The sequence below is a fragment of the Nothobranchius furzeri genome, chromosome 17, assembly GCF_043380555.1.
Source record: "Nothobranchius furzeri strain GRZ-AD chromosome 17, NfurGRZ-RIMD1, whole genome shotgun sequence".
Taxonomy (NCBI): domain Eukaryota; kingdom Metazoa; phylum Chordata; class Actinopteri; order Cyprinodontiformes; family Nothobranchiidae; genus Nothobranchius; species Nothobranchius furzeri.
In genome coordinates, this window is record NC_091757.1 from 28,784,354 (window position 1) to 28,799,665 (window position 15,312).

At 42.5% G+C, this 15,312-nt stretch overlaps 2 protein-coding genes and 1 non-coding gene across 3 annotated transcripts; 2 read left to right on the plus strand and 1 right to left on the minus strand.

Annotated features, from left to right (window-relative positions):
- The first annotated feature begins 378 nt into the window (after positions 1-378).
- Positions 379-1,359, plus strand: LOC107393513 (uncharacterized). Its single transcript, XM_015971911.3, has 3 exons — positions 379-435; positions 696-761; positions 835-1,359. The coding sequence occupies exons 1-3, from the start codon at positions 379-381 to the stop codon at positions 1,357-1,359; spliced, it is 648 nt and encodes a 215-aa protein (XP_015827397.3).
- Positions 1,360-2,016: 657 nt separating this feature from the next.
- rchy1 (ring finger and CHY zinc finger domain containing 1) lies at positions 2,017-9,425 on the minus strand. The gene is made up of 9 exons (XM_015971910.3): positions 9,306-9,425; positions 8,769-8,888; positions 8,534-8,649; positions 6,481-6,559; positions 6,351-6,395; positions 6,182-6,240; positions 4,412-4,441; positions 2,431-2,551; positions 2,017-2,355 (listed from the first exon to the last, which is right to left on the minus strand). Exons 1-9 carry the CDS (start codon positions 9,354-9,356, stop codon positions 2,230-2,232), a joined length of 747 nt encoding a protein of 248 aa, XP_015827396.3. The 5' UTR covers positions 9,357-9,425; the 3' UTR covers positions 2,017-2,229.
- A 5,610-nt stretch (positions 9,426-15,035) lies between these two features.
- On the plus strand, positions 15,036-15,106 carry trnag-ccc (transfer RNA glycine (anticodon CCC)). The gene has a single exon. It is a non-coding gene; the product is annotated as a tRNA-Gly (tRNA).
- The last annotated feature ends 206 nt before the right edge of the window (positions 15,107-15,312 follow it).

The window sequence follows — 15,312 nt, forward strand, 5'->3', positions numbered from 1 at the left end:
TGGACAAACGTAACAATGCACTGCGCTGATGGATGACTTTAGGTATGCATTATGTCTATCCAAGTCAACCCACAGCAGCAAGCTGCCCTGAATTGGTGCCTTCTATGTATTTAAAGTCTAAACCAAATTCTTTCTATTGTTTACACAAAGCCACAAAACACATGTTTACTTGGATTGTGATGCCTGGTCTGGTGAGCTCACTCATTATTCTGTAAGAATCTTAAACACTTTAATTCCAGTCCATCTGTGGGTGTTTCAGGACTCAGCTTTAATTGTTGAAGGAATCCTTTGTAGTGATGCACGAACACAGGCTGGCTGATGGATTGATGGTGTGTAGCCCCCACAAATAAGAGTGGTACAAAAACATGCCCAGCTCTCATGTTGGCCAGTCTCGCCCTGTTGCTCTCACCAGAATCAACTCCATCAGAAGATACGGTAGGTCTGAACGGAGGGGGACTCTGTAGCTCTTCAGATTGTGCATGAGAACTTATTCAGATTTAGAGTACAACTCTTACCGTAGAGGATGCTTCTTTGGCTGAGGAGGTAGTGAGGCTGGTTTCAGACTAAATAGTACGACTTTATAATAATTTATGGAGTTAATTACAAACAGAACAGAAAGCAGGGTGAGCAGCGCAGCGAGATGGTGACGAGATCTTAAAGCAAAACATGAAAGGTTGAACTTTCCTTGATTACAGGATAGGATGGCGGCTGTAGGAGCCATTTGGGCCATCGTCGTGGTAACTGTTGTCACATCCAAACCTGTGAGTAGTTTTACTTCTGTTTTCTACAAATGCAGATAGAGTTGTGACATTGTTTTATTTATTTTTTGAACAGGTAAGTCTGAATGTAGGTGAAGATTCTTCTAAGTCTTTAGAGTCTAGTGAGTCCACTTCATCGGAGGAAACCTTCGGGCCCTCACAGGCTACGTTTACAGAGAGTGACGTACAAATGGACCCATCGCTCCTTCCCCCTGCAGACTCAGGGCTTTTCTCCGTTTTTCCAGACCTGGAGGACCCCCAGACCTCCACCGACACTGGTGCTTCACCCATCGAGCCAAAGAGCCCGTGTCAAAATGCTCCCGGTGAAGACGATTCCCAGCTGGTCTGCAACTCTGAAGCATTTGTGGATGCTGGTGAAATCACTGGTTCAACCACTCCCAACATCCTCGGCCCCTTCCAGGAGACCCCACAGGATACTGCACCCCCTCCCCTGCAGCTGGTCACACCAGCACCCCCCTCACTCTCCACAGACTCACCACTAGTGACCCCCAGTGACCCGACTCCGACTGGAGCTCCGCTTTGTTTAATGATCCAGCTCACAACTCCTGAGCCAGCTCCACCGAGAGGAGACAGCATGTGAGCCCGGCCCAGCAGCAGAACTAATGCCAATGAACACAGCTGTGATGTCAACAGGAGACGACCTGCCTGGAAAATAATTAGTTCTTCATTTTCTCTACTGGGTTGAATAGGGTAGAAAAATCTGCATTCTTGTAATAAAAAAAAAAAAAAAGCTAAAGGTTACACCAAAACCAAGTGGCTTTCAGAATGAATGAATGAAAAGTGGTACGTTCACCCGAATGCTTCCGTTACACGTGTTGGCAGCTGGGAAGGCTGACTGATCCTGGACTTCAGGGACAGAACCACACTCAGGAAGATGAGCGGTCCTAATAATCCACTACCTGATCTGATTTTAGACTGGAGTATTTAACCAAACCTCACACATGTATGACTGAGTTTTCCCCATTATAAAAGCTATTAACGTTATATTTTTGCTTTACAACAATCAAAGGCGGATTTGTTTGGCTGCAAGCTCAAGTGAACTTTTTCCCATCATTTTAACAGAAATGAAACTATTGAAGACAAAAACGCAGCTTTGACGTGAAATTAGTTTGCTTTTTAACTGTTCACACAAGTAGAATCAATCATGAGAACACACACACACACACACACACACACACACACACACACACACACACACACACACACACAGGAGCAGGCGAACCGTGGCTGCAGGCTGTACGATTTTGAGTTATGTAATGAAGAGAAATAAAAATAAAGACGGTTCTGTTCATCTGTCTGATGATCAAAGTCTCCTGTGAAGTTGTGCTCGGCTGTTCTTTACACTCTTAAGTTAATAAGATTAAAGACATCAATGTCAGAAGTTTTCCATCCAACGGAGTAAAGCCGACTGGTTTTGACCCTGCTGCTCGAGTCGGTTTTCTATGCAGCGCTACAGCTGCGGCTGCTGGATGAGTCCGCCGTCCTGCGCCGTGTTGTAGGAGCCACAGCCGCTGCACTTCATCCCCAGAACGTGAAAAGGCACCGTGCAGTGAGTCTGACAGTCATTACATAGAATCTGTAGTACGAGAAGAAATACACAAAGTAAACACAACAGAAATGATAATAAAGTATGTTCTGCTTTGGGTTTTACTTTGGCCGTAGCTCCATGGTATTCAGGAGGCATTGGTGACTCAGCTATCTCTTTGTCCATTTCAACCCACTGATCCTTCATGTTCCAGGCAGAATGCATACACAGAGGGCAGCGATACATTCTGAAATAAATACAGGAAACCAGAAGGGAGCATCACTCAGGGCTCCTAACTACTGAAGACTACCGTAGCACCACTATGGTATTCTCGAGGGTTTGATAGGAAACAACTCGACTTTTCGCCTCTCACCCAGGAAGCTCTTCAGTTCTAAAACTTGAGTTGGGAGGAGGGGCTTATAATTTGTGGTCAGAAACAAACATGCTGATAGGGCAATAGAGGTCACTAATGAGGACATCAAGGTTATATGAGGTTCTGGCACCTCCTAGCAAAATAATTTGCTCCGCAGGTCGGTAGACACGCTCATGTATAGCCTCCATAGGTCTACCATTGGACACAACAGGTTTAGGTCTGGCCCACCACAGAGCTCTATGTTAATAGAGAAGCTGGGAGGGATTAGCACCAAAGCTGTGACGGCGAAGACTTACAACGACGCAGTTAGCTCAGGAACGGTGCTAGTTTGAAACAGCTTTGGCATCCACTTTGGAAGATTTAGACTCGGGCTTCTCTTTGAGACATGAGCTGATCATTTATTTTAAAAAGGATGCATTTGCTGCTGCTTCTTCTCTGAAAGTGTATGGTGGACTTTCCCGATGACGGACTTCTGTAGCTCTGACTACATCTCATTGATTGTTGCTCTGATCGGTCCAAGCCCTGTCCAATAGCAGGTGGAGACAGTTTGTGAGACAACCATAGATTCGACTCCACAACAGAGATCTGTCAATGGGTCATGACCAGACTAAATATCTACACATATATGGTGGCTTCCTATGCTAGACGGTCCTAGCAGGTCCCCAACAGAGCCAGGATGTGCACCGTTTTATGGGCTCGATACACGGGAGGCGACATGCCCTCTACTCAATTCATTTCCAATGAGACATGCGCGACAAAGCGATAATCGCGGGTCTCCTTCCTACTAAACGAAACGCGAAAAACGTGCGTGTGAAATTTTGCGCTCGTGCACGTGTCGTGCACAGGCAACCCAGCAACGCGATCCCAGAAAGTTGAAATATTTTCAACTTTTCATCGCTGTTGCTCGGACGAGGACCAATCAATGGAGGTTTCATTCACTGACCAATGAGCGAACAGGATGCTCCGTACACCTCCGAGCAAACATGGAGGAGAAGTTGATACTTGCTGTGACGGATTTCCCAGAACTGTACAATATTTCTACCAAAGAATATAACATATTGTATGTATGTTTCTTTCTCTGGTTTGTAATATGGGATGAACACATTCTGTATTATTATTTTTTTAATAGTAAAATCAGAAGTAAGATTTCACATAACTCTAGCAGCACCTTGTGAAACATCATATCTACCACTTTTTTAACTCTGAACCGCTTAAATAACCTTAATTCCCTCCAATCTGACACAGCCAATCAAAACAACGGAAGATTCGATTTCGCCATGGAACAGAATGCGTCGACGGCTTTGCCGCCGGCGCGGGTCGCCTCCCGTGTGTCGGGTGATAAAAGCGACAGAGACGAATTTCGCTGATCGCGGTCATTAGTCGCCTTCCATGTATCGAGCCCCTTAGTCACGTCTCTGACCACGTCTAAGCCGCCTACTCCCAACCCAAGTTTAACAACTGAAGACATTCTTCGATGAGAGGCGACACGTCTTCAAAGTATCAAGAAGTTGTTTTTAATATGCTCTGGATGACACCAACATCATTTACTCTGACATCAGATAAATAGCAGCTTTTAAAGAGAAAATCTGATTACAAAAACTAGATCACAGGCTTATTTAAAAGCTCCTAAACCTGATAAGTAAATAAAGCAACAGCAGCAAAGTTAATTAAAGCAATAGGAACACGTATCTGCCGACCCAATTTCATTTCGGTATAAAGGTTGATCAAACGTACCCCGTTGTGATCATGGAATCAAAGCAGGACCTGTGGATAAACACAAATATCTCCATGTTAGAACAGATCCAGAACCACTAGGGATGTGTATTGGTGAAAATCTGGCGATACAATACACATCACGATACGAGGAGACGATACGATATATCACAATATATTGCGATACATTCAGCCAGACGATATTAGCGATTTTTTAGACTGAAGTTATTGTAGGAAAATCTAATAAACAATCCAAACTGATACTTAACATGTTTAACATGGGGTATCTGAACCATAATAGAGGGATTTACATTTTGTTGATGGAAATAGAACCAATTGCACATTGCTGCCTACTAGTGGTCGGTGTTTGTATTGCACCAATAAATACCGTAAATCCTCTAATACAGGCCCGGGCCTGTATTTGACTCAAGCTCATCAAGCTCCAGGCCTTTATTGGAAGAAGGACCAGAATTAGAGGCAGGCCTCTATTTCTATTTGAGCAAAATGAACTAATGGTTCGCTGGAGTTTTTGACAATTAAAATTGCGCCCACATTTTCAAAGTTAAACACATTTCTTTTAACAACGGTAGTTTCTGCTTCAGCCCTCTCCCCCCTCCCCCTGCGCAGTGGCCGCAAACTCACTGATGCGCCTGCAGCCTCTCAGAGTTCCTGCTGCTCTAAACATTAAAATAATTATTTCATTTTCTGTTCCTCACTTCTGATTACCTTCAATGGTGTCTGTTTGTTGCAACCACCAGGTACAAAACCGAACTTGTTTTTATTTGACTATTTTTCTGTCCTGTATCTGTTATCTTCCTGCATCTCCTCTCAATCCTAAAGAAAAACTGCTACCTGCCTTCATATATATTCACCTTATGAGTTACCTTTGAGCTGCAGTTCTAAAAGATCTACCGACCGCAAAAACAACGGAGTGCACGCTGCTTGCCGGCCGCATCAGTGATCGGTGCGTCACCGGATGACAAGTTGATGCGCCCCGCTCCACAGCAGCGAAACGCATCAGGCGCAAATAAAAGACAGAAAACATTAAAGGAAATGAACCGACATGAACGATCGCGTGTCAGTACCGACGCTCTGGCAGAGCGCGTTGCCCCCCCGAGCGCAGGAGCTTGTCACCTGCTGACAGCAGTCTTCTTTTCTGAGGGCTGCATCTTGCCGGTCATTATCACGTGACAGCGACTAGTCGTTGACAGGCATAAAAAGTCCCTATAGTGAAGTCAACTAGTTCATACAACCCCTACTGCTCCCCAGTGTTCTGCAGCGCACTCTTTGAACTTGATATCAAATTTTCGCCTCCTCTTCGTCTCCGCACGGTTAATGTTACTCTCGCGGTCTATCACTGGCAAATCAAAAGTGAGACGATGACACAACCGCCCCCGTACTTGCTTGTTACCACATTCCACCCGGCCACAATAAGAGACCGGCCATTATTCACCTCCGCCGACTCCGACCAAAATTGGAGACCCAGCCTTTAATTGAATACCGGCCTGTATTAGAGGATTTACGGTAAATAAATAAATAAATCACAAATGTTTATATATAAATTCTTCCAAAAATTAGATGCAGTTTTGAATATCGATATATCGCGGGAAAAATATCATGATATATTGCCATATCGATATCTTCTTACATCCTTAAGAACCACAGTATAAACAGATCTCCGTGCATCAGTTCCTTCTGTTGAACGCACAAACTGACCGAGTTATTTGTTAGTTATTTGTCCAATTTTGACTACAACCCTGAACAAACAGTAGATAGAAAAATAAGTTATACTTGTGTAAAAGATGGCCGCATGAAAGCACGTGAGCACCAATCCTGGATGTGTGAATGTCCTGTTTAAAAAGACAGAAGAAACAAAGAAATCCCATCAAACTGTCACCAAACTGACTGGATTACAACCCATCACTTCTCTCCTCTAGCGCATGTCTGCAGGTGTTTTTACCTCCATGCACACCGGGCAGTCCTGCCTCGACACGTTCTCGACACACTGAAACAAAGACAAAACAGAAAATAAAACAGGTGTGGGTCTTTTAGTGAGAGGAAGACAGGAACAGCTGTGGAGCTCTGGTCACCTTGTGGTTTCCTCGTAGGTCCTGGGCTAAACACAAGTTACACTTCTCACAATGAAAGTACTTCTCTCTGGGCCCAATCCTGTGGAGGTCCAAACACACAATAACCCGATTAGTGATGGCAGCTCATTTATGACATAAAGTGAGGTAAATAAAGCCCTCTAGCTTTGTGGACACGACTTTTTCTCTGGAACTCTTGCTCTTGTTTTCAACATAAGATCTGGGGCAGGTTTGAGTTTTCCTTTCATTTTGAGTCTTCTAGCACAAAGTCTTCAAATGTAGATGTTGGGAGAGCCCTATTAGAAGAAAGATTGTAAATACAGAAATAAGGAACTGTGCAAAAGTTTAAGGTAGGTGTGAAAAAATACTGTAAACAGAGAAAGCTTTTTAAAATGGAAGTGTTAATCATTTATTTTTCACTAATCAACAAAAAACAGTGAATGAACAAAAGAGAAATCTAAATCAAATCCGTATCAGATCTTCTAGCTACACTTGACCACAGCTGTTGAAGGAACTGGGCTGGTAGGTTGTTCCAAACATCTTGGAGAACCAACCACAGATCTCCTGTGGATGTAGGTGTCCTCACGTCCTTCTGTCTTCATGTGATGCCAGACCCTCCGTGATGAGATCAGAGCTCTGTAGGGGCCACACCATCCCTTCCAGGACCTTGAAACTAGTTCTGAAATGACTTTTGTTGGATGCTTGGGGTCACTCACTTTGCATTTTGTACATTGGTAAAAATAAACAATCATTGTTTACATTTCTAAAAACATTCTTTGTTTACAGCATTTTTTCCACACCTGCCTAAAACTTTTGCACAGCATTGTATAATTAGCATCAAACCACAAAAGTAACTGCCTGTGTGAATTCTTGGACAAAAAAATGAACCCATGATGTCCATCAGCATCACTTTGTATACGTATATTTAGATGTTCCAGCAGCTTGTTGCCAGATAATGCTCAGGGTCCGTCCCATATTGATAAAATGTCAGATAAATAGTGGTCCAGTGAGAGAAAACTAAAGCAGAATACTGCACCAACAACCTACTTGTGTTAGTGTGTCTGCTGTGGAAAGTCCATGCACGTTTTGCAGATATCCGAGGTAAAACTTCCAAAACTATCCTTTCCTTTTGTCAGCTCAAATATAAACATCACAGAGGGCCACATCATCCAAAAGGAGCCACGGGCCACAGCACCCTGCTCTTCTGCAGTTCTCACTCAAACAGTGGGTGAAAAGTACAAGACAGAAAATGCAGATGAACAATGAAAACTACCTTTTTTCCTCCTACAGCATAAAAATGCCAATAATCCCATCAAATATAGAAATGTATTCTGGCTAGATTTGAAGGTTAATAGGTGCAAATAGTGTTTTGTTAAATAGCCTCATTTCTTCCATGCGATATTTCAGTTTTTCTTTTTTGAATAAATCTGCAGAAATGTCTAAACTTCTGTTGTTCTGTCAATAAAGGGTGCTGTGTGTACATACATGAGGGGAAAATGAATTTAACTAATTTTAGCAAAAAGGTTGCCATATAAATACAAAGAGTGAAAAAATGATGGGGTCTGAATACTTCAGTGCCCACTGTATGTGTGCTATTCAGCTGACCTCTGACCAAACTCTGTGATGAATGTTCTCAGCGTTCTACCCGGATTCAGGCCGTGTTGCTTTTTCAGCACCAACCAAAGTTCAGCCCAGCTCTCGTGGGGTGGTACTTTTCATTCAGATAAATTGATTATAAAACATCTTTGTATAAATAGGTCAAATCCTAACAAATTAAAAAAGAGTGATCCAATCCAAGATTCAAGCTAAAATGGGTTCTTGAACTCAGTGTTCTTTGCTGCATAACAACAGCGAAATTCTTTACCAAATAAAAACAGATCTTCCTCTGAGGAAATGGACATGTATGAAGTAAACCAAGAAAAAACAAGATGGTCAGAAAGCCCGACAACTATTGTTCAAGACCACGTTAAAGGATGACGTCTGGCTCTAGACCTCTGCACTACGCTGAGGGTTAGTGATATTGGGACTACATCCTTACAACTCCATGGTCTCTCACCTGCATATTCCACAGGGCTGACAGTGGTACTGCTTCTTGTCCTTGTCAAACAGGTGACAAATGTCGCAGTAATACTCCCCAAACTGCATGTGACACTGCTGACAAGTCTGCTGCGTCTAGAGGAAAACAGCTCGTTTTTATTTCCACTCTTCTGATTAAATCATCGCAGAGATCACAAGGGAATGTGGGAATGACCACATTTAAGATGAGGCACACAGTAGCTCCAGGTGTTTACCTGCTGTAAGGTTTGACACTCGGAGCACTGCACCTCTCGGACTTTGAATCGGTCCATTTGGTGGTTCTCCTCTGCATCGTGGCACAGCCGACACACGTACAGTTTACCGCAGCAAGGTGCCTGCAGGTGTAGGGACAGGTTTAGTTCATCAGTCTGAGGCCAGCCTCAGCTCAGCTGTAAACGGGTTTGGTAAAACTCACGTAAACTTTCAGCTATATGGCATCATGTGTATATAATAATTAGCTAAATCTAAACGATAGTTTCTGATTTGATGGCAGATAACCCAAAAACTAAAAAAAAAAAAAAAAACAACAACAACCCTAAAACACTTTTCTCTTTTTAATGAAGGTAAGAGGAACGCGCACGGATCAGTCATTCATAACGTTACGTAACAATTTTCATATAAAACAACATTTCCATAAGCGACAAGCCACCTCTGCGTCGCCGCTAGCTTTGCTAACGACAGCACCAACAATTACAGTCCAAACACTCACATTTCCCTCAATACAAGCGATTTACTTCACACACTTTACCCACTTTCAAAAAACAGCTGCGGACATAATGCGAGCACCCAGATGGAGACGCCATGTTGCTTACGCTGAGGTCTTCTTCTTCTTCGCGTGTTTTCTGCCACCATAGTAGCTGTTTGGCAAGCCGTTTTGACATTTATTCAATGTTAATCGTTTCCCTTCTGTTCTATTATATGATGTGCGTGGCAGAATTGAAATATGGCAGCAGGAATGGATGTAAATTGCAAATTGAAAAAGTTCAGTTCATTCTAATGTGCATGAAAATTTCAGATAGGTCATATCTTTCATCTTCAAAATAGCATGTTCCTCAGCAGCACAACAGAACAATTACATTCTTTCTGGTTAGTGAACACTTTCAAAGTCTGATGTAAAAATCGTACTAGGAGAAACTTAAATGTCACATGTATGTAATTCTGTATTAATATAGCTAATTTTTTATATCTGATATTTAATGATAATTGATTTTGTTTTATTCATGTTTATACCTCTTGATTGATTTTGTTGAAATTAGGATGATGCATGTAATAACTGTATTGTTTACATGTTTATTTACTTTTGATATTTGTGACACTGTTTACATTTTGTAATGAATTAATGGGTTTTGTAATGAATTAATGGGTAGGCTTAAATAAGTTTAACTTCAGCCTATGCCTTTTCATTCATAAATTATATCTAAAGAAACTGTTTAATTTACAAGTGGAATTTATACTTGTGAAAATTATTATTATGATCTTTATTAGATAATTATTTTCCTTTTCATGTGTTTTATATGTATTGTTGTGACGGAAAAATAAATACAAATACAAATAGATACAAATAATCTAATTCTGGCAATCCAAAATGACAAAAAACACGTTATAACCATAGACTATAACAATGGATGGAACATATAACATGGGCACGGATCTGTAATATCTCCTTCTAAATGCTAAATTGATGCCTAGTGGGCGGTTCCCACCAATTACCATCTTAACCGCATCGGCATCTGGTCATTTTCATTTAAAAAAAGGGCAAAAAAGGTGAAGCTGATAGTGGAGCTGTGAGGGTGGGGGCTGATGATTGACACCCAGACTCTGAGCCAATGTAGCTAAAAGCTAACTAAAGCTAACGGAGGCCAGAAAATCATGGTTTAGCTACTTTGATATCCTCTATGACATGCTAAGTGTAAATAGCTGGTACAAATTATTTAGCAGACATTTTTTTATGTTTAGCAAATTTTTCCCTACATTTAACAACTTTCGTCACATTTAAAATAATGTTTAAATAACAGATAATTTCAGTTTATCTAACTCTTAAATCTAAACTTAAATGCTGAATCTAACTCTAAATGCTAAGTCAAGTCAAGTCAAGTATTCTTTTTTTCCACACTCGGTCCAATTTGCAGAAGTTGAAAAAAACAAAAAAACATTGTACAGATGAGATAAAATGAAATGAGCACCAAATGACATGCTAAAGCACAAAAGACAAATAATCCTGAAAACATAAACAAGAGCCACTAATAACAGTGGTGTGAAAATAAAGTGTAAGTCATAGTAACTCCCTAATCTAAAAGAGTAAAGACTGTTACACCAGTGTTTCCACATTCTTGACTGATAGTGTATTGCACTGACAAAGGTTGGATTTAAAACATCACATTTTTAGAATTATTCAGCCTACAGATACATTTCTAAATAAATAATTTCTAAATACATTTTCTTAAGACAGCTTGCTCACCCTCTAATTTACAAAAGTCTCACTTGCACTAGTCCATCATCTAGGCTTCCTCAGTGTCAAACGCAGAGCAGCATCCAACTTGCAGCCTAGAATACTGCATTTCTTATAGTTAAATCCATAGGTGGACCGTGTACAGGTGTGAACAATAAGCCTTAAATAAGGTTATCTTTACTTTATCAGAACAGGACCAAAACTCATGAGCGAGTGTTTTTCCCTGAGCATATGACATACAGCACTGCCTATACATGTCATCATCATCGTCTCTCACGGCCTATGTGATGATATGACCAAGATGTTTTACTGTCTTGGTGACACTAATCACCGAGTTTGACAAAAGAAAATCTTGAAACTTTATTTACTTGTCCTCATTGGCCCGGCCAATCATAACCACACTTTTAGCTGCATTATAAACAATGTTGTGTTCTACCTGCCCTACTTTACCCCTGCATTACAGTTCCCTTATTCGTGTCCCAGTGTTCCTCTCTGAACTTCATGCTTATTTAGAGCAGCTGATTGTTAAAGTTAGTAGAGTTCATCCTTGGTAAGGGGTTCACTCTCTCATCAATGAAATCAGTTTGTTCATTCCAATCTTCCTAAATAATCCTCCAATCATCCAACTGGAATCCCACAACATCCATCCTGTCAGAATAGGCCTTGGGCACCCAGGTGGTAATAGGACTAACTGTGTCTCCTCACCACACAACATGAGTCTCCAAACTGTGAAGGCTGGCGTCCAAATATGAACTTTAAATGTTTATTCATGCATTTATCTCCTCTTGTAACACACTTTTAACATTATTTAACAGCTTGTATCATGATATGTTACACCTCCCAGACCAAAGATAGGCACAATATATGATCAAATAGTATCACAGACACTATTGAGACGTCCTTATTAACCCTCTCAGGCTCAAAAATAAGTTTTGATAAAAGGACGAACAACTACGTCCTTCAGGAGTACTTCAGAGTTAAAACATGCTCATGAAATACGTATGTGGAGTAACCAGGTGGGTAGGTTTTAACGTTGCAAATCTACAACATGTGCCTCCAGAGGGTTAATGCAATATAAGTTATTTTTGTTAGCTTTTAACCAAGAAAACACACACACACACACACACACACACACACACGCACGCACGCACGCACGCACACACACACACACACACACACACTGCAGCATTTTAGAATAATTTGCATTATTAATTTAACATTGAACCCCCCTGGGCTGCCACCTTACCGTGGTGGAGGGGTTTGAGTGTCCCAGTGATGCTAGGAGCTTTCTGAAGCTTCATACCTCAGGTAAACATGGCCTAGATGAGGGATTAGACAAAATGCAGCCCAAAGACCCCTTATGAAGATGATCTCAAATGGAAAAGGTGTTCCCTCGCACTCTGGAGCCAGGCCTGGAGGTGGGGCACGTCAGCAAGCGTTTGGTGGCTGGGCTTTCACCCATAGAGCCTGGCCGGGTACAGCCAGATGAGGAAGCGTGGGACTTTAATGCTCATGTGGCAATGACAGTGGGACCTGAAGAGGTGTGGTGGGTAGGAACAGCCCCTCGATCTGAATTTGAGTGGTGTTTTGTTATTGGACTTTTGTGCTTGTCATGGATTGTTCATAATAAACACCAGTCCATATCAGACATAAAGGTGTTCATATGTGCTCTTGGCACTAGGATACCTTAGCCTGCAGCTCAGTGATTGCCTTTGTCATTGTTTCATCTAATCTGTACACGCATGTCTTGGACACTCGGGTGAAGAGAGGGGCAGAGCTGTCAACCGACCACTACCTGGTAGTCAGTGGTGGAGGATGCCGGTCAGATCTGGCAGGCCCAAACGCATCGTGAGTGTCTGCTGGGAGAATCTGCCCAGTGGGAGTCAGCCCCCCACTACCTCCTGTTCTTAAACCATACACTGGCTTCCAGTAAACTACAGCTTATTAATCACCCAGCAGGGCTCTGAGATCCTTAGGAAACAGTCAGCTGGTACAACTTCAAATCAAACAGGGTGAAGCTGCTTTTAGCTACTACGCTGCTCACGGAATCATCTTCCTTGTGACGTCAAATTTGCCTCAATTCTAGTAACTTTTAAATCAAAATTGAAAACCTTCATGTATTCATAAGCCTTTGAATGACTGTTCAGAACTGTAACTACTCAACCTTTGATTTTGTCCTTTTCTTTTAATTTTTAAATCAAAATTATATTTTTGTGTACTTTTTGCCATGTTGATTTTTAACGTTCTTGCTATTCTTGCTAATTGAAAAGCAGATTGAGTTGCCTTTGTGTTTGAAATGTGCCATATAAATAAAGCTGCCTTGCCTTGCCTTTATAGTGGGGAAGGTGTGCTGCTGACCTCGACTCGAGACGGTGTGCATCAGTGGCGTGATACTTCAAAGACTTTCAATCTCACGTCTTGCAGTGATGAAACAGAGTCAGGGGACTTTGGGTTGGGATCTCCAATCTTGGGAGGTCATTGAGGTGGTCAAAAAGCTCCTCGGTGGCACGGCTCTGGGGGTGGATGAAATCCGCCCAGAGTTCCTTAAGGCTCTGGATGTTGTAGGGTTATATTGGTTGATGCGGCTCTGCAATATAGCGTGGACATCGCGGCAGTTCCACTGGATTGGCAGATCGGGGTGGTGGTATCCCTATTTAAAAAGGGGGACCCGCAGGATGTGTTCCAACTACAGGGGGGTCACACTCCTGAGCTTCCCATCTATTCAGGGATTCTGGAGAGGAGGGTCCGACAGACTGTCGAACCTCTGATTCAGGAGAAGCAATGTGTTTTTGTCCTGGCCGTGGAACACTGGACTAGCTCTATACCCTTAGTGGGGTCCTGGAGAGTGTGTCGGAGTTTTAACATCCAATCTATATGTGTTTTGTGGATTTGGAGAAGGCGTTGGACTGCGTCCATCTGGTGCCCTTTGGGGGGGTCCTTCAGGGGTATGGGGTACCAGAAACTCTGATACAGGCTGTTAGGTCCCTAAATGATCAGTGCCAGAGCTTGGTCCCCATTGCTGGCAGTAAGTCGAGAGTTGGACTCCGCCAAGGCTGCCCTATACTGATTCTGTTCATAACTTTTATTGATAGAATTTCAAGGTGCAGCCAAGGTGTTGAGGGGATCCGTTTTGGTGGCCTAAGGATTGAGTCTCTGCTTTTTGCAGATGATGTGGTCCTGTTGGCTTCATCAGAACGTGATCTCCGACTCTCACTGGAGCCAGAGCGGTTCGCAGCTGAGTGTGAAGCAGCTGAGATGAGAATCAGCTCCTCTAAATCCAAGACCATGGTCGGAAACAGGTAGAATGCCTTCTCCGGGTCAGGGATGAGGTCCTGCCTCAAGTGAAGGAGTTTTAGTATCTGTGGGTCTTGTTCACGAGTGAGGGAAAGATGGAACGTAAGATCCAAGGGCAGATTGGTGTTGCGTCTGCAGTGTTGCAGGCGTTGTACCGATCTGTCGTGATGAAGAGAGAGCTGAGCTAGAAGGCAAAGCTCTTGATTTACTGGTAACCTACCCTTCACCTATGGTCAGGAGCTTTGGGTAGTGACTGAAAGAATGAGATTGTGGATACAAGCAGCCAAAATGATTTTTCCCTGCAGAGTGGCTGAGCTCTCCCTTAGAGACAGAGTGAGAAGCTTGGTTATCCGGGAGGGGTTCAGAGTAGATCCGCTGCTCCTCCTTATCGCAAGGAGCCAATTGAGGTGGCTCAGGCATATAGTTAAAATGCCTCCTGGGTGAGGCTTTCCAGACACGTCAAACTGGGAGGAGACCTAAAGGAAGACCCAGGACATACCAGAGAGACCATATGTCCTACAGCTAGCCAGGAAATGCCTTAGGATTCCCCAGAGGAGCTGGCCCAAGTGGCTAGAGAGAGATAAGTCTGTGCCTTCTTGCTTAGGCTACCGCCCTCGCGACCCAACTAACCCAAATTCTTGCTTGCAAAGTTTGTTTTATATTTATTTAGTCGGATCTGCCATGATTTCATATCATTGTTTTATTGATATATATAAACTCCAGTGAGTACATTACATGAGCGCCGCTGGTGTAGTGGTATCATGCAAGATTCCCATTCTTGCGACCCGGGTTCGATTCCCGGGCGGCGCACGTTCTTTTACAGGTAGGATTTTGTATCAATATGCATTTTAATTCTTACGTCACAAAACGTTTTATTAGATTACACAAAACACGCTTTACTAATTTGTTCTTAAATGCATTGTAACCTGTCAGTTGTTTGTACTACAAGTGTTTACATGGTCAACATAACCTGGCAAATGAAAACTATTACAAATCGAATATCCATACATGTGTAT